At 41.7% G+C, this 22,677-nt stretch overlaps 1 protein-coding gene across 1 annotated transcript; it reads left to right on the top strand.

The window, feature by feature from the left end:
* The first annotated feature begins 6,728 nt into the window (after positions 1 to 6,728).
* Positions 6,729 to 22,127, top strand: PNPT1 (polyribonucleotide nucleotidyltransferase 1). The gene is made up of 29 exons (XM_038131725.1): positions 6,729 to 6,919; positions 8,286 to 8,346; positions 8,660 to 8,734; positions 9,158 to 9,263; positions 9,589 to 9,638; positions 10,105 to 10,168; positions 10,255 to 10,302; positions 11,000 to 11,113; positions 11,303 to 11,489; positions 11,666 to 11,717; positions 12,411 to 12,468; positions 12,602 to 12,698; positions 12,794 to 12,896; positions 13,673 to 13,743; positions 14,364 to 14,400; positions 15,159 to 15,225; positions 15,326 to 15,415; positions 15,722 to 15,775; positions 15,880 to 15,986; positions 16,530 to 16,601; positions 16,698 to 16,761; positions 17,309 to 17,392; positions 17,876 to 17,959; positions 18,597 to 18,703; positions 18,789 to 18,844; positions 19,391 to 19,469; positions 19,844 to 19,891; positions 20,236 to 20,394; positions 21,123 to 22,127. The coding sequence occupies exons 1-28, from the start codon at positions 6,729 to 6,731 to the stop codon at positions 20,389 to 20,391; spliced, it is 2,382 nt and encodes a 793-aa protein (XP_037987653.1). The 3' UTR covers positions 20,392 to 20,394; positions 21,123 to 22,127.
* Positions 22,128 to 22,677: the final 550 nt, after the last annotated feature.

The following is a 22,677-nucleotide window of genomic DNA, read 5'->3' as shown; positions in this document are numbered from 1 at the left end:
GGTAAAATTTCAAACCTCCATACAAAGAGATTGACCCAGCCCTGGTGAAGCCAGTAACATTTGTCACAGCAAGAGGATGGGGCCAAACACACTGGAAATGGATCAAGGACGTGGCATGGGTTGACAAAGTGCTTCATCATTGGCTCTTAATTTAAGCTTAGACCTCCTTTACAAGGCAAGGGGTGAGAACAGCAAAAAAAAAAAAAAAAAAATCAATCACCACATCCACACAGTTCCCAACTCCTATTTATAGTTTTGCTTTGAAATTGAGGACAAAAATGCAAAGCACCATGCCAAAGGGGAACAGCCATGATCCACAGGACTCTGAGCTGCAAGGCTGCTGCTTTATTTCAAGTGTGCTGTCCACCACACTCTGTGCTGCTACAAGTTCAGACCTCACCAACATCCAACTTCTAACAAGATTTCAAAGGCTTTTCCCTGGAGTTTCTCAGAGAGCAAAGAAAAAAGGGATTCAGTGGCTGAGATGCTTTAATGATGGACAAGTTGTGGTCAAAAAACTCTCCTGTCTTTCTCCACTATCTGGACCTTTCTGCTTGGCACCTCCAGCAGCTTGGAGGTTTCCAGAGCTTTGTTCTTTGTTAGAGAGGCTCTATGAATCACTGCCATGCTTTTGCTTCTCTTACTTGAAAATGCCTCTTAAAATTAACACGCTAAGTTTTTAATGGTTTAAGTAACCATTAAATAGCTATTGCAAAATGTCACATCCACAGGTAAATAATCACAACTTCTCAACTTGGGGTTTGAAGAGCTCCTAATTCACCTTTTTGGACTGATTTTGTGCTACACGCCACAGAACAATCACACCTTGCCCCTCAATCACTCAATGAATTCAGGGCCTTGGGTCATTTCAGACCTTCTTGTATTCCTTGGCACGTACCATAATTCCCATCAGATGCATTTAATATTAGAGCTTTGGCTCTTCACAGCCAACAAAGATCTGCAGGGTGACACAGACAAGAGCCCTGAGCAGTGCTGAGCCCTCAGGTGGGATTTTTGGAGTGTTTTCTAGACTACAAATCATTTTAACTTGGGCACCCAAAAACTGACTCAACAGCAAGCACACATATCAGGAAGCTCTGTGAATTACACATGATGTTCACTTACATTTTTTACACTACAGGTCAAAGTCATTTGTAGTGTTAGAAGTGGTGCTAATTCAGTCTAGAAAGCTGGAACCTGAACATTACCCCACACATGCAGCATGCTCTTGCATTTAGCTTTGCTCAACTCCTTTGTTAAAGGCACAGCATTGAATGATCAGAGTTCACAGGAATGCCTGAAAAGGCTTTAAAATCGCACCTCTAGGTGCTCCTCCTTAATCCATTAATTTAGGGTCTCTTCGGCCCCTCTCCACTCCCATTGCACACAAAAAGGGAAGAGCTGTCCGTAGTAAATTCTGTAAAATTTACTATTTCTGTAGATCTATCTCTCTGCTTCAAATAAAAAATCCTTTCTGTGCCAATCACTCACCCATGCAAATTAAGAACTGACATGAAAACCAAGCCGTTGTTTTCTATTACTGCACAAATATTCAGGGAGGCTCGGAAGTTTCCAAGCGAGCCGCGGAGGAGTTGCGTGGGCAGGAGCTGCACCCTGCAGGCAGCGCCAGGAACAGCCAGAACGGAGCCGGACCGCGCCGGGCGCAGCGCAGCCCGTGCCCAGCTCACCAGTGCCACCGTATGGCACAGGGTTCATTGCAATAAAAACACCCCAAATCACGTAATTTTGGGTTTTACTCTGTTCCAGGGAGCTTCCTGCCAACGTGGGCACGGTATTCTAATTTCTGTACTACAGAAAAGCCAGGGCACGGTGAAGACCCCCCCCCGAGAAAAGGGGGAAATTAAAATGTGATGTTTCACACTGCCTTGAACACTTGTTCATCAGTGAACTGGCTAAAAAAAAAAAGTAACTCTCACTGTGGTTGCTCACCCCTCTGATTTTCTGGTGCAGCCAGTGTTCCAGGCGCATCTACTGATTTCTTCCCTCTGTCCAATGGCAGGAGCAGCCCCCAGCACACACCTGACCCCCAGCTCAACAGCCACTGCCAAAGTATATTAACCGCTTCAAATAAAGCACATTCGCTTCAAAGACACGCTGCAAATAAAAGAAACACTTGCAGAATCTCACATGCTACAACAAACAGGTCTATGTATTTAATAAGTAAATAAATACAAGCAGAACCTCCACGTGGTACCTGTCCCACTGACCTGGAACGTTCCTGGGGAGGTGCTGAAAGAGAAAGCAGCTCAATAAAGAGGTATAAAATACAAAGCTAACACCTTTAAAAGGACAGAGTTTGTTAGAGGGAAGGGTTTACCTTTCATTAGATAGAAATACATGTTAATACAATTTACATAATTATCTCAGCACAATCTAGACTGAACAAGGGAATTCAAGTGGTTTTAAGTGTCAAAGAACCCAAATCCACAGCTCCCAGAAAGCAGAGTACCTGGGCAAGGACATTTAAAACTCCTGGCAGGAAGAACAACATAGAGGCTCTGTGTCAGAGTGATGTGGAAGGGTTTCACTCAGAATATACAACCACTGCCCACTACCCTGCAGAACTGCCCTTGCCAGCTCACAGAACAGGTTTGAGTCAAATCCCCAGCACAGCCACATGGTCCCTGCAGCTGAACACAGAAGTTTCCATTACAGCCCCTCAGTTTCAGAGGCTGCTCCCTCCCCTTTGCACCTGCTGAGACTGTTTTGACCTGCCAGAAGCTCCAATTGCCCAGGTCTGGGTTTTTCTGTCCTGTGAACCACCTAAGAGCTGGCCTATGGAGACACGTTACATCCCCTGCACCAGCAGAAAGGCTTGGTTGAACCCTGATTATTGATTTATAAGATGCTTTAACTCTCAAGATAATAAATAGGACAAAAGAGAGATCAAGAAAACATGGAGTTGACTCTACTAATTCAAGTAGGGAGTTTATATTTTCTTCAGTGTTATTCTTCTGTTGTCCCCTACCACAAAAAGGAGAAAAAAACCCAAAAAACAAACAAACAATGCAACCACTTTCCTGAAGTCCTTCACTAAGTTTAGGCTGCACAGCAATAAAAATTAGGACTCAAGTGGTTTTAAAGTTTCCTGCTGAAGTGAAAAAAAAAAAAAAGACAGCTCATGTATCTATTACACTGTGGGCATGACACACAGGCTTTATACACACATGCACTTCAACTACTGACACATCCAAATAAACCTCCTGGAAAATAAAAGCTTGCTCTGACAATTATTCAACCTTCTGCCTTACTTGTTACTTATAGAGTGCAAAGATAAAATGTAAAAAACCCCAACACACCCAGCTCACTTTAGAAACCACAGCACTGGTTTGAGAAAGGGGATTTACAGCTTCAACTCTTTCTCACGTGTTCAAGCAGTCCCATAAAACAAATGGTTGTAGAAATCTCCAACTTACTCGGCAGGACAGCACAGCTTAGGATGAGCACAGGCTTCAGTTTACTCACCTACACCTTCTGCTTGAATCCACCTCCCATTCCCAGAGCACAGGGAATGCTGCAATTTCACACCTGCTCAGGGAGCAGAGCAGCACAGAGCCCTCAGGGACCTGGGGAGAAAGGAACAGGCTCTGGTGCTGCCCTAAAATAGGATGAGACACAGGTGCCCCAACAAGATCCAGGAGGCAGATGGGCAAATGGTTAAATGCAATCAGCCCCACTTTTTATTTCAGTCAAATCAAAGATTGCACCCACCTGCCACAGCCATTGTGATTGCAAAGTTCATCCGCGTGAGTTTTCTGAAGGACACTGAGACACTCGAGTTACACCAGCTAAGGAAATCCAGTGGCATCTGAAATCCATCCCAAGAGGTACAGCAGGAAATTAATTTAAAGTAGAGCTCAACAGGACAGGAACGAGGAGAGAAAACCAAGTGAAAAGAAGCTGGTTTAAAGTCATGCAATTGCAATGGATTCTCCCAAGGCTTCTTTAGGGAGTCAGGATGAGAGATCTGCGTCCTGCTAAAACAAGTCCATCAGTTCCAAAGAAGTTACTTGCTCAGGTGCAGCATCCCAGGGCTCCCAGGACTATTTAGGGATGCCATAATTGCTCTTCACAGCTTGCAATAAAGCCAGAAGGGGATGCCCCACCTGGGCATGGGGGAATGGCTGGAACACTACTGGGAATCTTTCCTGGAACAGCTGCAGGTGCAATTCCTTATCAGCAACGATGGAAAAAAGGGGGAAATAAATCACTGTCAGGCTGTTTGCTTGTTGGGTTTGGTTTTAATTTAAGCTCTATATTGAGCTGCTTTTCTAGGGCTAGGTCTGTACAATGGGTTCCTCTTGAAAATGAAATTATAATTAAATTAAATAAGTGTGTAGCATTTTATGCCAAAACTAATAGGGGGCTCAATTTAACCTTGTTTGACATAAAAACTTGAGCCCAGGAAAAACCAGAGCCATAAGAAGCCATCCAGTGGAGGAGTGCATGGGAAATAGTCACAGCCTCTCCCTAGGGCAGTCGGTTGCACGTTTACCGTTCCTCAAGATAGCCACACATCATTGTTTTACAAGTGCCTGGAGCACCTGAAGTGAGAGATTGACTGAGCTGCAGGATGGGGATGGAGAGAACTGGCTGCTCAGCTGCAGATGGGCCCCGACCAAAGGAAATCAACGGCAAAAGAAGTGGCTTGAGGCTAAGTGGAGGATAACTAATGCCCTCGAGGAACTTGGACAGCTTCAATGCAGGAGAGCTCTCTGCTGCACCCGCACCCCCAGTGAGCTGGAGAGGAGGGGGCACAGACAAAGTGACCTAAAGGGAGCTGCTTCAGCTGCTCTCAAATAAAACCCCTTCTTTTATTAACAACCAGTAGGGCCCATGCAGCATGAAACCATGAAATAATGTCACAGGGAGGTATTAAATATGGTTGAATGTGGCAGAGGCTGCTAGAAAAGGCTCAAAAGCTACTGCTGCTCCCCTGGAAGCTTTAATAATCTTTTTTTGTGGTTTGTTTTGGGGGTTTTGTGTATATTTTCAACAGCGGAATTTAAAAAAAAAGAAAAAAAAACAAAGCAGAGAAAATTTAATGAAGAGGGAAATGAAGTGCAAATCTTTCTTAACAGATGAACCATCATTTTGCTTTCTTTCATGATGTTAAACATCAGTTTTGTTTGCTGCCTAGAATCTGGAATGAAATCCAAGCTCTGGTGTCCTTTTCCTGTGACAGCGATGTGGCCGTGGTCTGTTAGTCCCTGGCAGGGATGAAATATTCCCTTCTCATCTTGGTGAGTGTGAGAATAGCAATTGCAATAATTACATTTAAAACGTTCCAAACAGTTGTCTGGTTGTCAGCAGCAAAGTGAATGTGAATTCAAGAGAATGTGGGGAACATTTCTGCTTTGCCACCTAACACATTCTTGTACCAAACAAAACCTTACCAATAAATTGTAAATCTGGATAAAGCTAACAGCCCTTTTGCCCAGGCCAAATCCCAAGTTTCTGATCATTTTACTTCTCTCTTTTTCGTCTTGCCAAAAGATAAGAAACACCTTGGCACAAAAGAAAAATTATTGCTTGGACTGTTCTCCCAGTCTTGAATCTGTTTGCTATAAAAGCAGCTTGGACAGAAAACTCGAGTTAAGTAAACAAGCAACATCAAAATAGCTTTAGAAATAAAATAGCAGTAAATTATTAAGATTTTTAATAATTACTTGCCAAATTTAAATTGTTAAATGCAGATGGCAGATGAGTTCAAGGTGATGTGTGACAGATACCTGTGGGATTAAATGAATATAAACTATCTCACTGTTGGTGTGATCAGAGCTCCACAATCACATTATTGTTCACTCACCTCAGATTCATAACTAGCACTAATTACTAATCTATTTTGCATTACACTGAGGAATAATTAATAAATTAACAAAACCACTGTGCCCTGAGTGACATTCTGATGCACTGACATTCTGATGCACTCTGAGCATGTAAGAGCTCATGAAGTTTGTGATAAGTGGTATCTGTATTCTATTCTTCTTGTACATTGCAGATTATTTTGGTTCTTGCCTTAAAATTATGGTTTGGTTTGGAGGGGGGTAGTGGTCTTTTGGGGTTTTTTTTTTGGTTGGTTGGTTTTTTTTGGGGGGGGGGTTATTTGGTGGTTTTTTGTTTGTTGTTGTTGGGTTTTTGGTGTTGAGGGGTTTGGGGTTTTTTTGGTTGTTTTTGTTTGTTTGTTTGTTTGTTATTTTCCTTGTTGTCTTTCGGGTTTGTTGGGGTTTTTTTGGTGGGTGTGTTACAGAGCAAGGTCTGCGGAGTGAATTATTTCCGAGGGCAGGTGTTTTTCCCCTCACGAACGGGAGCCGCCGGTCGGGGCTGCCCCTCAGGCGGGGCCGGGCCTGTCGGCGGTAGCGTTACCAACTCTCCGAGCGCCTCCCGGACTCCTGAGGCGGCAGCCCGGTGCCGGTGTCCTCTTCCTCGCTCCGAGCCCCCCTTCGAGCGGCTTTTCCTCAGATTCCAGGCCGAGGTGGCTCCAAGGCCGCCTCGGAGTTTTCCCGCCGCTTTTTACCTCAGGGTTCGGGAGTGGCGGAGCGGCCGCACTCGCGCTCTCTGCGCCGCCTGACCCTCCTCAGCCGCTGTAGCGCCCGTACGGAACCGAAAGCGGCGCGGCGGCGCCTCGGCCAATCCGCTCCGCTCTTACTGCGCGGTGCCGCTCCCCCGAGCCAATCGCGCGGCCGCCCTTTCCTGCCGGGGGCGCTATGGCGGCCGCCACGAGCTGCGGCCGCGCCGCGCTGGGCGCGCTGTCCCGGGATGGCGGCGGGGCCGCGGCGCGGTGGCGGCGGCTCCTGCCCCCGGGCCGCCCCGCCCCGCCCTGGGTGCCCGCCCGCGGCGCCGCGGCGGGGCCCAAACCCGGGTCCGGGCGGGCCGTGACGGTGGAGGTGGGCGGCAGGTGAGGGGCTCAGAGGGGTGTGGGGGGCGGCAGGGCAGGGCGCTGTCCCGGCTGGAGAGTGAGGCAAACGCGAGGGGAAACTGCTGCAAAGTGCGGGATGTGTCGAGCTTGTCCTCAGTCGGGACGCTCTTTGATGTCGGCTCTTGGTGCGCTGGCAAGCAAGAAGGGAGCCCGGAGCAGTGGGATCAGCCTTGTCATGGCTGAGTCCGGGAGCTGAGGAGCCCTAAGGATGTAATAAATCCGTGTTGATGGGTGTCTGTGTGTACGTTGACAACTTAGCAAAATCTTCCACGCCACCAAATTAATCAGATTTCTCCGGTGAGGAAAAGCTGAGAGAATTGGGATTGTTCAGCCCGGAGAAGAAAAGCTTTGTGGTGACCTAATTTTGGCCTTCCTGTACCTGAAGGGAGCTGCCTAGAAAGGTGCAGAGACTATTTGCGAGGGTGTGCAGGGACAGGACAAGGGGGAATGGGTTAAAATTGAAACACAATAAGTTTAGATGGGATATTAGGGGAAAAGTCTTCCCTGTGAGGCCCTGGCACAGGTTGCCCAGAGAAGCTGTGGCTGCCCCATCCCTGGATGCGTTTAAAGCCAGGTTGGATGGGGCTTGGAGCAGCCTGGGATAGTGGAGGGGTGGAACTCAATGATCTTCAGGGTCCCTTCCCACCCAAACCATCCTGTGACTCTGTAGCTGAACTGTGTTCATTATGACAATAAAAATCACACCTACAGGTCATGAGGACCTTGCCCAGGTGTTGCCCTGAGGATGTGAAGAATTTACTCAGGATAACTTGTGTAAAAATTACTAACTACTCATAATAGAGGGGCTGTACTTGGGAAGGGACCAGCTCTGGATTTCTGTGTATAAATAATGGCATGGAAAGTCAGGAGGGTGTGTTGGGCTTGTGCAGTAGCACCAGCACAACCCTGGAATAAATCATCCATATTTTTATACATTGCTCTTGAGCGTGTCCTCATGGCCTTGTTGCTCTCCATTCTCTGCCACAAAGGAGGGAATGTTCTGCAGCTGTGCTGGGAAGTGTGCAAGCAGCTCCCCTCACCCTTGAGGGTGTTTGGCACTGGCTAAACCCCAGCTGGAACAGGTGATGATTCGCCTTTGTAACTCCTAGGGATAGCCACAAGGCTTTGCTTCAAAGTAGAGGAAGCAGGACACTTGAAATGTAAGTGGATTTGGTCACTTTTGCTCAAAGAGTTTCAATTTTTATATCGAAGGAGCATTTTTGTATCTCCTGTGAAGCATAGCCTTTATTCTGTGCAGTTGAGGCTACAGATGAATGCAGAAATTGCTGGGAAATGTACAGGAATTCACTAGAAACTCCTGTAACAGGTTGTTTCTTTCCTTTAGAAAGATGGAGTTGTCTTCTGGAAAACTTGCAAAGTTTGCAGATGGATCTGCTGTTGTTCAGGTAAAACCAAGAAATAGTCGAAATATGTGCAGCTTCAAAATTCCTGTGTCTTAAAAGTCATAGTTTGGGCATCAGAGCCTGTGGGATATAGAGCCCCAAGTGGCAATTTCATCCCTAATGAAGGGACAGCTGTCTTTGATAGGAAAAAAATAAGTTTGAAAAGCAAAAACAGTGGTGTGAACTGCAGATTTTATGTGGTGGTTTTCTGCAGAGTGTAACTCTTAAGAATTACTGGTTTGTGAATAAGTTTAGAACCTTGGGAGTTATTTTGTTTTCAGGTAACTTCAGTTTTTACCTATTTTTCTTAACTCAGCTAGGTGACACAGCAGTGATGGTCACAGCAGTCAGCAAAACCAAGCCCTCTCCATCTCAGTTTATGCCATTAGTGGTAAGTGCTGATGAGAGAATTTGTTTTGTGCTAATCAGTGATCAACTTAGCAGTCCTAGTCCTTAAACAGTGGAGTTCAGGGTGCTGGGGGGAGTGGGGAATGCAAACAGTAAATGACAGACCCTGGATTTGAGAATTGCAGTTGATGAAATCCAGGATCCCTGTGTGGATGGGGGATGAGCCCTGGATGTTGCCTGCCTTGGCTTTAGTGAGGCTCTCTTCCGAGCCCTTGTGAACTTTGCCACCCCATCCAAGCTCAGATGTTGGGGTTTGCTTGTGTGGGAAACTGCTGGGATTGTTCAGGGTGGGAAGTCGATAACTGGGGTTGGAACTGGATGATCCCGGGGTCCCCCTGTGAGGGTTTCTGTGGCTCTGCAGTAAATAATCAGTTGTCATCAATAATGCCTGAATTTTCTTTGGAAGGTTGACTACCGGCAGAAAGCTGCTGCAGCAGGAAGAATTCCTACCAACTATCTAAGAAGAGAGCTTGGTTCCACTGATAAAGAAATTCTTACAAGCAGAGTAATAGGTAGGCTGAAACCTTTTTTTCTACAATGTTCTTTAAAAATGTTGTCATTTTCTTGTGAGTGTTTGAAATTATAGCCATTTATAATGCTGTCAGAAAACAAACATGTAATTTATTTTATTTATCAGTACGATTGAAATTTTAAGGTTATTTATGTCATGCTAAGTACATTTTTGGGTTCTCTACTTTTTCTCTCTCTTTTTTTTGTTTAACACTCCCGTTTTGTCAGTTTCTTGTGGGGACATTGCAGGACAAACTGAATATTAACTACTGAAAGATGAATTCTTATGAAGTTCTTATGAAAAGTTTGATTTTTTTTCCTTTGCAGACCGGTCGATCAGACCACTGTTCCCAGCAGGCTACTTTTATGATACACAGGTAGGTCATGCTACCTTCAAAATGGAAAACTTGGATGTGCCCTAGGGAAATTTCATGGTGCAGGCCCTGTTTCAAGGAAAACTATTTTTGTTAACATCAAGGAGGGGCTTGCACTTCACGAACAAGTGTAATGTTGCTTTTTATTCTGTCATCTCCTCGTCTTAAATTATTTATTGTTACATCCTGTTTTCCAAATTTTGTTGTCAAGATGCAGGAACAAAATTAAAATCTCCTCTGTACAACAGAGGAAAGATGCTAATAGTAAATATTTTATATATAACGTGATACAATATTATCCATTAAATGGGGCTTTAGTGTCAGCTTTCTATTTTAAATACCTGAAAAAATTTCCACGTGAAACATAGACTTGTGTAGATACCTGGGTTTTTTTAGTGTCTTAGCTTTGTATTGAAGTTAATGAAAATGTATAGGTCAAAATTATTCATTGTCTTTTATCTTATGCCAGATCCTTTGTAATCTTTTAGCAGTAGATGGTGTCAATGATCCTGATATTCTGGCAATTAATGGAGGTAAGAAGGCTGTGAGAAATCGGTGCTTCTGTGGCATTTAATGAGATCAGGTTTTTTCCTAATCCGGATTTTTGTCTTCCTTTCAGCTTCTGCAGCACTTGCCTTGTCTGATATCCCCTGGAATGGTCCTATTGGTAAGTAAATATTTTTAAATTATGGGTGATTTTAATGGAATGGAAGATTTAGATCACAGGTGGCACTTTGATTTTTAAGTAGAAGCTGAATCTAAACATTAAATTTCAAGCATTGGAAATAATTTTACGATGGATAGGATTATTGCACTTCAAGGGATTCTTTTTTCTGGACTAAATGCACTTTTGGGAGGAAATACAATATCGAAATACTGTACTATAGAGACCAATAAATTAATTTTCTCTTAGAGAAACATATTTCATGAAAAGCATTGTTTGGAAAATTGCTGGTTCAGAATACTTTTCCTCAAGGAACTCAAAAAGACATTTACTTCATTGTGAGTATTTTCTGGAAAGAGAAAAAATCTGTCCAAGAACAAATATTGAACGAGTATCTTTGTTGTAGCTGCCTTTTTTTTCCCTAGAAAACATGTGCTGAAATGACAGTTCTCAGTACACTCACAGCATTGTGTGTAATACTACTTGGCATTATTTGCCCAGTAATAGAAGTCAAAAGAAAAACAGAATAGGTGATTTTGTCTGCTAGATTTGTTCTTAATATCCAGTCAACGTGCTGATATTTTAAAATTACTCTGTAGCTTTAATTATTGTTATTAGCTGTGTAACTTTGAAAGTAAAGTGATGCCTTAAAGAACTTAATTATTATAATAATAAATGACTTTCTGGAGTTTCTTTGCAGGTGCAGTGAGGGTAGGGCTGGTGGATGGAGAGACTGTTATCAACCCAACTCGGAAAGAGATGGCCTCTAGTGCTCTAAATTTAGTTGTTGCTGGAGCTCCACAAAGTCAAGTTGGTAAGTAAGTTAACTGTTGTCTGTTGAGAGCTTGGAAATCTTTGCAGATGTTTTCCTTATCTTTGAAATGGGGATTTTTATACAGCAGTGATAGGAAGTAGATTCCCTCATATTTTATGTAGTTTAATGTTAGATTGCTATTGAACAACAAAACAGGAATTCAGTGGATTTTTATCTTTCCATTACCAGTTATGTTGGAAGCAACTGCTGAGAACATTTTGCAGCAAGACTTCTGCCATGCCATCAAAGTGGGGGTGAAGCAGACCCAGCAGATCATCCAGGGCATTCAGCAGCTGGTGAAGGAGCGGGGTGTGGTCAAGAGAACTGTCCAGAAATTATTTCTTGCTCCTGAAGAGATTGTGGAACTTGCAAAGAAGTAAGTTCAGAACAAATAATGCAGATGTAGGAATGCTTGTGAGTCTGGTGCTTTCACCAGACTGGTATTTCACTAAATACTTTTCAAATATTTGAAGTCCTCAAACCCCACCCCACAATTATAGATGTGTTTTTTTAATCTGCGTTTTCCAAAATTCTTCTTTTTTCTCCCTAAAGACTTGCTTCTAACAAGATCTATGCAGTGTTCACAGATGCAAGCCACGATAAAGTAAGTAATCAATAGTGATATAATTATTTTTTAATGAATATCATAATGAAACTAAGAGGATTGAGTTCTTTAAGCTTGTAGCTCTTTAAGCTCTGTCCCTGGAGGTGTTTGAAGGAAAGACTGGACGTGCCTGGTCTGGTTGACAAGGTGGTGATCGTAGGTTGGACTCGATGATCTCAGGGGTCTTTTCCAACCTCAGTGATACAGTAATTTAAGCTTGTCTCCTTCCCTGCACCTGTTTGTAATAATAATAATGCATTTTTCTAAGTTGCTAACCTGACTGGAATATTTGCTTGTATGATGAGGAGGTGGAGACTCCGTTTTCCTGAGGAAAGGATGAGGGGAAATGGGTGCAGGTTACTCCTCTAAGGTTCTGGTTGGGCACAAGAGCAATGTTCTGCTTGGGAAAAATTATCAGTCCCTGGGATAATCTCCCCAGGGAAGTGGTGCATTGCCTGTGGGACCTTTTTAGGATTCAGATGGGGAGGGTGCTGGGCCATCTTGCCTAGACTGCTTTTGCCAAGAAAGGTTGGACCACACAACCCTTGAGGTCCCTTCCAACCTCATTATTGATTTTGAATTTGTGTGACCGTTCTGTTTCTTATTCCTTAAATGTCTGCAGATCAAACAGCCCCAAACCTCTGTTGTTGTTCTACCCTGTAGAGTTAACTGGTTGCAAATCCTGTGTTCTAGATTTCAAGAGATGAGGCAATCAACAAAATAAGGCTTGAAACGGAAGAACAGCTGAAAGGTATGATTTTTTGTTACTGTTTGGAGAATGCTTCAAGGGAGGCAGCACTGCTTGGAGTATCCTCTTTGTTGGAAGCTATTTTAATAAAAGTTCTATAAAATTAATTTCCCAACCATTTCTTTTCTATACCCAGAAAAGTTTCCGGAGGCTGAGCCTTACGAAATCATGGAATCTTTCAATGTGGTTTCAAAGGATATTTTTAGAAATCTTGTGCTAAATGAATATAGAAGGTGGGTGTGTCAAACTCCTACTGATAATATTTCTGTCAGCTTTTAATCCAAGACTGTGGTTTAACTGATCTCTTAATCTCTCTTTGCCACTTCAGGTGTGATGGGAGAGATTTGACTTCCCTGAGAGACATTAAATGTGAAGTGAACATGTTCAAAATGCTTCATGGATCAGCCTTATTTCAAAGAGGTCAAACACAGGTAGTGTCACTTAAACATGAGAAATGATCAATGAACTCTCAAAAGCTGAAAGATTTGGATCTGTCATTTAAATGCCAGCTTTCCTTTTTCTTCACATTTAAATAGTAATAAGCAGAAGTGGTGTGTAGGTGTGTAGGGCACTGCTAAATTGGGCACCTCGTGAGAAATCTTTTAAAAGCAGCTTCATACGCAACCTGAGCCAAATAGGGAAATTTTACCCAAAAAATTGCAATAATGAGAGGATTTTTTTTTCCTCTTCTTTGCCAGAAGTGTCAGCTGTTGGGTGGATTGAATTAAGATCATACTTGAGATTCAGTCTTCTGTACTTTTATCGCTCCCTTTGCTAGAAGACTATCAGCCATTGATCTGACTTAGGGTGGCAGTTGCAGACAGTGATTTATTCCTCAGTGTTGTCCCCTCTTTTCCCACTAAAAATAGCACCCACTGCAAGTCCATGTGGGAAACAGGCACAAACAACATTGTGGCTGCAGCTGGCCCTGTCTCTTAAATGTTTCTTAGGGAGCAAACTGCTCTTGGCTCCTACTTAAGCAGCATTAAATCAGTATTTTTAAATGGGATTGCTTGTAAGAATGTGTGGTCTTTACAGATCAGGACTAAGTTTGTGTGATGGAGAGGAAAAGGTTCTGTAAGTGGTAGCTGATGGCATCTCGTGTGCTGCTGAACTCCTTTTTGATTCTTCATAGCCAGTAACATTTGTGAAGGCTGGAAGGGTTTAAGAGGGGTTTGTTTTTTATTGTAGCTCATTTTCTTTTTAGGTTCTGTGCACAGTTACATTTGACTCTCTAGAATCCAGTGTAAAATCAGACGTTATCTCCACAGCAGTGAGGTATGTATGTCTTGGTGCTTTGGCAGTAGTAACAAGAGGGAGTGAGCATTTGAGCATGTTTGATAAAATCCCCTTGAACTTCCACATAGATACTTTTTTAGGACTGAAAAATGTGTCAAAGTAGACTTTGAAGTGGCGTGTTTTCCAGAGATCGTGGCAGTGAGTTTGTGTTAGGGTGACATTAATTCCATAGCACACATTTGAAACCGGAGAGTGGTACAAGTTACATCCAGTCTGGTTTATATATTTTAAATATTTGTGGAAAATTTAACTTAGGATGTAGCAAGCTGGTCCTTGTGCTTTGAACGCTTCATTGCTGAAGTGAAATTGGTTCCCTTTAGAGCCACGTTTCAGTGATGTCACCCCAGTGATTTCATTCCAGTGTGGGAGCTTTTACATTTTAATGTCTCAGCTTTACTGTAGTTCAGTCTTTGTTACCCTGCAAGAGTTTGTTCATATTCTCTAATTTTGGTAACTGTGGGTGATCAGCAAATGTATTGATTGGTTGGTTTAGGCTGGGTCCATTTGTAAGCATAAAAATGTTAAGTTTGAATTACCTGTTGTGTGTAAAACATGTTTGGTTGCTCCTGTTTTGACATGGTCTTGTTTTTAATTAATAGTGGAATCAAAGATAAAAACTTCATGCTGCATTATGAGGTGAGACTTTTCCTGTGTTACAACTTCTTGCATGATTGACAGAAGGGCTTCAGGTCTTGCTTTTAAAGGTGCAGTTGATCACTTCCAAGGTTATAAATTAGCTCTAGATTTGCTAAAACATATTTATGCTAATTCATGCATGAATTTATATGAGCAGAAGTGCTGGTTTCCTGAAAAGCAGTAGGTAATTTGTGAATTGCCAGTTTATACAGGCTTTTAATGCCATAACAGTAGGTGAGCTCCTTCAGAGCAGGTTCTTACTGAAAGCAGGATTAACCTGTGCTATTATTTTTAGTAAACTCTATTAATATGTTCAGCTGACGTGGCACAGCAATAGTAAATAAATGCTTTTACATCTTGGATCTCTCTCAGCCTTTGGAGCTTGCCCAAAGTATTTCTTACAGGCAACAGGCAGATCTTGTTCCATTATCTCTGACAGAAACAACATTTCTGCTGGGTTGTTTGACAAGTTTCTTTGGAGGAAGCTTCTTGTGTTCTCTCTTAGCTGCCTTGCTACTGCTTTATTCTCTTCTGTCTTGTGGAAGTAAAACATTTACTAAACATGACCTAAACTGGTCCTGGTTTGCAAACCAAGACTCTGATAGAAGTCATGTGGTGGTTTCATTATTTTATTTTTAATGTTTATTTATTTGAGATGCACCAAAGCTTCAAAGATGGGTTTTTTTTCTACGTGTATGTTTTAAAATGGAAAAGAAAAGCAGGTTAATTTTCTGTGTGCACGTTTTTTTGCTTCACAGTTTCCACCTTATGCAACCAATGAGATTGGCAAAGTGACTGGGATGAACAGAAGAGAGCTTGGACATGGTAAGACCAGGCTACAGAAATGCCATGCTGAAAGTTCAATATTTTATCCGACTTTTATTAATGGATCACTTAGTGGTTGTTTTGGGGTTTTTTTAAACAGGTGCACTGGCAGAACGAGCTCTGAAACCAGTTATACCCCAGGATTTCCCGTTCACCATCCGAGTTACTTCTGAAGTCCTAGAATCCAATGGTATTTGGATTTTCTTGTTTCTAACCTAGTGCTGGAGACTAAATTTGCTTCTTAAAAAGCTTAGTTTTGAAAACTTGATTTCTAGGCATGCTAAATAATAAATTTCAGTTTAAATGTTCTTAATAACTATTACCTAAAATATTTTAAAATAAAAAGCACGTTCATGAAGAATGGATCTTTCTTGGTTTAATATAATGGCATTTGGGGGCATTTTTATGCTACAGGATGAGGAAAATAACTCTAGCTTGTATTGAGACCCATTTTTCAGTGTTTAATTCCTGGTTTTTTCCTGTATTCCAACTCCAGGGTCCTCCTCAATGGCTTCTGCATGCGGTGGAAGTTTAGCGTTGATGGATGCAGGTACAGAATAAGGCACTTGCGAGGATAAACTGCATGTGATAATGTGCTACAGGATCTGGAAATGGCCAAAGGCTTCAAAAACGTATTTTTGTTGTCACTCCTAGGAGTTCCAGTGTCAAATGCAGTGGCAGGTGTGGCCATAGGCCTCGTTACCAAGTGCGGTCAGGGAAAGGGGGATATCGAGGACTATCGCTTGCTGACAGACATCCTGGTGAGTGCTCCTCACACTCTCATTGTTGCTGCTGACTGCTGAAAAACACCTGCTAAAAGGTTCTTCTGGAACCTTTTACCCAGTCAATTCTGGAACATGCGCCTGGAAAAATCAGTTGCATCTTTTGTTTCACCTCCCAAATTCCTCCCTCATTTTGAAAAACTTGTATGAAACGTCCAGTCGTGTTTCTTGTTGTTTGTGGTTTTAGTTATTTAAGCATTCATAAGCTTTCTCCTTCCAGTTAATTTTGTCTTTGCTCATGGGAGAAAAAGATGAATAATTTAATGAAAGATGCTACATATTGGGTGGAGAACGGGCACTTGGAAGAGCGGCTGGGGAGGAAAATGTGCAGCCATTGACAGCACAAGATCAGCTGTGGATCAGAAACTTGTCCACAAAAGCTCTTGATTTCCAAGGAGAGAAAGGAGCAGTGTTAATCCTGAACAGTGAAATAAAGCTTGGAAATCTCAAAAGTAATTCCTCTGTGCTTTTGGTATAGTGGGATAAAATGACTCCAACTTGGTTTTGTGTCTGTGCTGACAGGGCATTGAAGATTACTATGGAGATATGGATTTCAAGATGGCAGGCACCAGTAAAGGGATAACAGCACTGCAGGTATCGTGACATGGAATTTTCCTCAAGTGAAATTCTGAGAGAGTATTAAAAGAGCTTTCCTGACATGTTGATGGCACTTAATTCTTCTCATGTCAGGTTGATCTAAAGCTGCCAGGAATACCATTAAAAATTGTGGTGGAAGCTATTCAGCAAGCTACAGGTAGGTCTGTTCTTGCATTTACACCTATTTCATTCTATTAAATTATAAATAGAATTAAATTGTGTGAAACTAAACAATTAACTATTCATTTTTTATTCTCATTGTGGAAAAAAACAAGCTCCTATCTTTATGAAATGGGTTTGGCTTAATCAATCAGCTCCAAACTGACTTCAAAGTAACTTCAGCCATTGCATGATTTGGACTGATACACGTTACATGACTTTGTTTAAATTCAACAGGATCACGTTATAAAAATAACAGCAAACTTTCTCTCATTTCACATAAATTCAGCTATATTTGCAAGTGAAACTTGCTGCCATCTGTATTCTGACATGTGCAGCTAAAATATTCTTGAAGCACATGAGAAAAGGAAGCAACGTGGTTTAATAAGGATTTAATGAGTTGGAAAATGTTCAGCCTGACATTCTCCAGCGAGGCAGGAGACAGGTTTTGACAAGGAATGTTTTTCTACTGCATAACAAAAACTTCATATATTTATTTTAATCATATACAAAATTAGTGATTTTTTTATTATTATTCCCTGTAGCTGCAAAGAGGGAGATTTTACAAATTATGAACCAAACACTGGCAAAACCCAGACCTAACAGAAAAGAGAGTGGACCAGTTGTAGGTAATGTTATTGTGTGAATTCATAGCTTTCGTAATTACCTTTTTAACAATAAACTTCTGCTTAAAATACCTTTTTTTTAAATGATTGTTATATACTTTTGCCCTTGCCCTGTGGGGGTAATTAGTGAAGGGGTTTTGGTTATTTTTTGTTACTTTGGGGGGATTGTTATTGCCTATGGGGCAGCACTCCTATTTCAGTGTACACCAGAAAACACTACTAGAATTTAAGTGCAGTTATGTGAAGCTCTCACAAAGTCAGAATTGATGTAGATGAGAGTATCACTATGGCCTAAGGTAATTTACAGTCTCAGAGTGTATTCTGTGTCTTCATTTATTTCAGTTCTTGCCTGTAATTACATCCCTGTGCAGCAAATACCACAGGTAGCTGTAAGAGATGAAAAGCTACAGGAATGTGCCCTTTTGTGTGATAGCTTTCAGGATGATTATATTTAGCACTTCAAAGGCTTTCTAAACGTTCTTTCAGAAACTATCCACGTTCCATTATCAAAAAGATTAAGATTCGTTGGTCCCGGGGCTTACAATCTGAAAAAACTTCAAGCACAGACTGGTGAGACATGTTTGATTCCTGTGATAATTTATCATCGCGTGTTTCCCTGTGTTTCACACTTGTGTGTTGAGCTGTTTCAATGCTCAGTGCAAACTGAAAATGAAAAAATTCTGCTATCTGCAGAGTACAGGGAGATGCTCTGCTTTGGACCTGAAACCCTTGATGCTGTGGTGAACTTGATTAATGCTTCTCAGGGGATTGGGGTGGAGAAAAGGAGGGAAAATCCTGTTTCCCTTTGTTGTAAGCCTGTCTGGTCTGGCCACAGAACTCTAAAAGGGCAAAGAATTTTACCATTCTGGCTCCAAAACGCTTTCATTTCCCTCAGCTATTAATGTAAGTATTCTTAAAAATCTCTGGGAAATTGATTCATAACCCTCAACATTTATTCAGGATTTTTTGCAGCATTTAAAGGATTATAAAAATAATTTTAGGTTCTTTTGTGGCCCACAAGTTCATCAAGGTATTTGCAGGGAGGTGCTGGCCACATGCAGTTTTTCAATGCCTAAATTGACCAAGATTAAATAACGATTAGAGGTTTTAATGAGTGTGCAAAACCATTCTGCTCTGAGCGGGTCTTTACAGAGTGTGACTTCTCTGCGGTGTGGCCCTGACTGCTGTCCCAAATGCCCTTTTTCAGGTGTGACTGTGAGTCAGCTGGACGAAGAGACCTATTCCGTGTTTGCCCCCACGCCGGGGGCGATGCACGAAGCCAGGGAGTTCATCGGGGAGATCTGCAAAGATGATGTGAGCACAGACTTCTGCCTTGGACTTGCTCAGTTTGCTCTTTGCGCCTTCGTGTCTTACTGGTTTCTTTTTTTTCCTTCTACAGCAAGAAGTTAATTTGGAATTTGGGGCAATTTACACAGCCACAATTACTGAAATAAGGTATAACAAGTGCTTTGGAGTTGAAATTAACTTATTTACATAGCTGTGTTCCTGATACTTAATTATGATGCAAAATAATCATTGATTTTTAAGAGTGCCAAATTTATGCTGGGGATATTGGCACCTGCATCATTTCTGATGCTTTTTCCTGGTGAAAATATTTTGTTTCCTGATAAAGCTGGATTTTTTTTTCTTTGCTGTTTCTTTAGTTTTTAGAATGTCTCCAAATTATAAAAGTTAAAACCTTTTTCATCTTTGAATCTGAAAGTGATGGTATGAATTTGCTTTCCACTATTCATCACAATATTTGTCTTGTAAAAATTACAATTTGGGTAGTACCTATTACTGAAATAAGAAAATCTTGTCCATTTGCAGTTAAAGAAAAATGAGTGGACGTGTTATGGTGGATAAAAGATTTTTAAAAAGGGATGAGTAAAATTTTGTTTGTGAGAAGTTTAGAAGTGCTTGCTTTGGGGTCCGTATGCAGAGTGAAGTGTGGACTTTTCTTGATGCCCTTTGAAATAACTGTGCTGTTTCCTGCTGCAGAGATTCTGGAGTGATGGTAAAACTGTACCCAAACATGACCCCAGTATTACTTCATAATTCACAGCTGGATCAAAGAAAGGTAAGCCCTCCTTCAACAGGTATAAAATGGGCAATTCGATTTCTTTTTAACCAGTTGGCATGGCTGTAACACACCTACTGTTGTTCCACAGTCCATTTCCATGTTAAAAGCTGTTAATTAGCAGCCCTTTTTTCTTCTGATTCTTCCTGCCGTGTACTCAAAGCTGCAAAGAATCAACTGTGTGACTGCTGCAGTCATTTTTACACCGAGTTCTTTGGCTCTGCAATACCCTTTTCCATGTAATATTCAGAAACCTGTTGTTCCTAAGGTAGCGCTGAGCCACTGGCCTGAAGTGTAGCATGAAGAGCCCCTGAATGGAGGGATTTTTGTCACAAACTCTGATAATTTTATCTCTGTAAAACACTGTGTTCTAGATTAAACACCCGAGTGCCCTGGGATTAGAAGTTGGACAAGAAATTCAGGTAATTATTTTTTTAACATTAAAATGCTAATAAAATGCTGTTTGTATTTTAAAATGTGATTTTTTTTTTCCTGATTATTTAATTAATGTTTATGAAGAAAATATTTTTCTATATTGGTTTCCCTTTCTGTGCTAGTTAAAGGCCTGATCATTCAAATTATGTTTGTTTCATGTCATCCTCTTGCTATCTAGGCACCACAGTATTTGACAGCAATATAGGCTAAAGGATTCCTATTTATTGCTTTTCTACCATCAAACTGATAACTCAAACCCCATCTTTAAAGGAAAATGCTGTTTCCAGCTCATGAAGTTGGTCAGTGTGAGCTTGCTTTGTTTCCTTACCAGGTTAAATACTTCGGCCGTGATCCCACTGATGGCAGAATGAGGCTTTCCCGTAAAATCCTGCAGTCGCCAGCCAGCAGCACCCTGAAAACCCTGACAGAAAAAAACAGCATTGTCCTGGGAGGGGCTGTTCCACAGCCATCCACCTCATCCCAGTGACAGGTAAGGCCAGCAGGGCAGCTTCAGCTGACTCAGGGCTGCACTTCAGCTCTGCTAAAGAATTGTGCCAGTCTGGGTTTGCAGTCACCCCTCCGTGCTGGGCAGGGACTGCTTGCCAGCTGTGTTGGAGTTTGTTGGGAGTTAACAACTGGCCCTTCACACTCTGTAGCTGGAGGAAATTTGATGTTAAAAAATTGGTTCAAATGGCCTTGATGGTCTCAGGCAGTCTGGGCAGCCCCTTCTGTCCAAAACAGACTTCGTTGTTCATCTCCAACATCGTTTTTCTCTGCCTTTTAAAGAAAAAACCCAAAGAGGGTATTGGAAGACAACAAAAAATGAGCTGCTTTCTTTTTCTTCTCAGTGGAGAAGATTTCAGTCAATTAATGAAATGGCCAATGCTCTTCCTTAGAAGTAGTTTCCCAGCATGTATTTGACTGTCAGAAGGCTCATGCCTCAACTTTTCCCAAAGTTTGTATGGGTTTGCTTGTTCTCAGAAAGCTGCTAGAACAGGAAGGCGTCTGATGTTAAAATCAGGAGCAGCTGCACAGCAAGACTGGCAAATGCACGGTGCACCAGCGGGAACTCGAGGCAATCTGTGGCAGCCTTCTAGGAATGATTGCCAGCACAAAAAGAAGGGAAAATCCACTGAAGAAATCTCGGTTTTAAGGAACATTTTTGAATCTCATACCTTGATGTAATGAGTTGGTTACGAAGTGTTTTCTCTCTTCCAGGAAAAAGGTGTGATAGTTGGGGAAAATACAAGTGACCTTTGCTAGAACCTCTGCGTGTCCTCGCAAGAATCTGCAGGTGGATGGCAGTGAATCATATTTATAAAATAGACATTATTTATGCTTAAAGGTGATGTAGAACTTCAAAGCCTTCAAATTGATTAAAAACTTTAAAATAAAACCAGGAAGAAGCAATGCCCTCATCTTGTGTAGCAAGGTTGAGATGAGAATACAAGAACATGGGATTCTGTAGACTGAGAAGATATTTCAGTGCTAAAGGAAAACTCTTTTTGAGTTTTCCACTCCAGATAAAACTGTGAACGTGAAAAGTAAGAGCTGAACAACTCTTTTGTGGGAGAAAGAATTATCCTGTACACTTGGTCAAGAGCCACACTTGGCCAAAGTTTTACTGGCTTGTCAGTGTACAAGAAGGTTGAGCAAGACATAAAGGCACAGAAGTATCACCTTTAACATGATGGATGCTGGTTTAGGTTAATACATCACTCTCAAAATGTTCAGACCCGCTACACTATCTGAGCAGAACTTGGCTGAAACATCATCCCTTATCACCTGGGTTTGTTAGCACTGACTTTTAAAAAAACATAATTAAAATGTTAAAATTAAAATACTTTTTTTGAATGAACAGTTGCTGTGGTAAATCTTAGCTTAAAACGCTCTCATTAGGAGTGTCTTAATCCTCCTATTAATTATGTTGCATCAGTGAGTTCACTGATCTCTTTTAGACTTCAGAACATTTCCCAGGGGCTCATGAGAATGACTCGTTTTTCTACTGTGAGGTACAGCCTTTGAAAATCAAACAGGGTCCTTCTGATGTGCAACAGTTTGTATTGCAGGACTAATAGGAAAATCAACTTCCCACCTGGTGGCAGGTGGGCTCTGAACCACCTGAAAGAAAAAACAAAGCACTGGGGAGAGGAGAAGTGGGAATGTACAGTAAAAATTACTCTTTTTTTTTATTCTAAATTAAAGTATTAAAGAAGAAAGAAATTACTGGTATGCTGCTCTGTAGTTGTCTCTGTCTTTCATCATGTAAGATTGAAAAATTGAAAAAAGTTTGGGAAGATTGAAGAAAGATTTCCATGGCAATTTTGCCTCCTCTTTGAGGGCTGTGTCTTATTATTTTTTTAGTAAGAATTCAGATGTCACTTCCACTGAGACAACTGACTGATACATGATTGTTACATATGAATAGTGTTAATAAAATTATGTAGGTCAATGTTGAAGTCCCTGAACAGAAACTCAGATGTTGCCATTTCTGGTAACTCTTCCCAGAGATGGACCTGGAGCTCCCCAATCTAAGTGGTTTTCCAAGGACTATCTCCCTTGATTGTACACTAATTTCTGAGAGGCTGTGTTGTGGAGCTGCTCTCAGTAAAGCAGCTACTGCAGTGCTGGGGCATTGTCTGTGTGGTGGATGATGATAAAGGAGCAAAATGACTTTAATGTTGCTGTGGCAGAACCTGTACAGTCAGCCTGACTTTCTGCATCTGGAACCAGCTTCAGGCCCTATGGGAAGGGGCGGGGGAAGAGCACATTG

Source organism: Motacilla alba, chromosome 3 (genome assembly GCF_015832195.1).
Source record: "Motacilla alba alba isolate MOTALB_02 chromosome 3, Motacilla_alba_V1.0_pri, whole genome shotgun sequence".
Classification (NCBI taxonomy): domain Eukaryota; kingdom Metazoa; phylum Chordata; class Aves; order Passeriformes; family Motacillidae; genus Motacilla; species Motacilla alba.
Note: the sequence above shows the minus strand (reverse complement) of the source record. Positions and strands in the feature narration are given on the sequence as shown.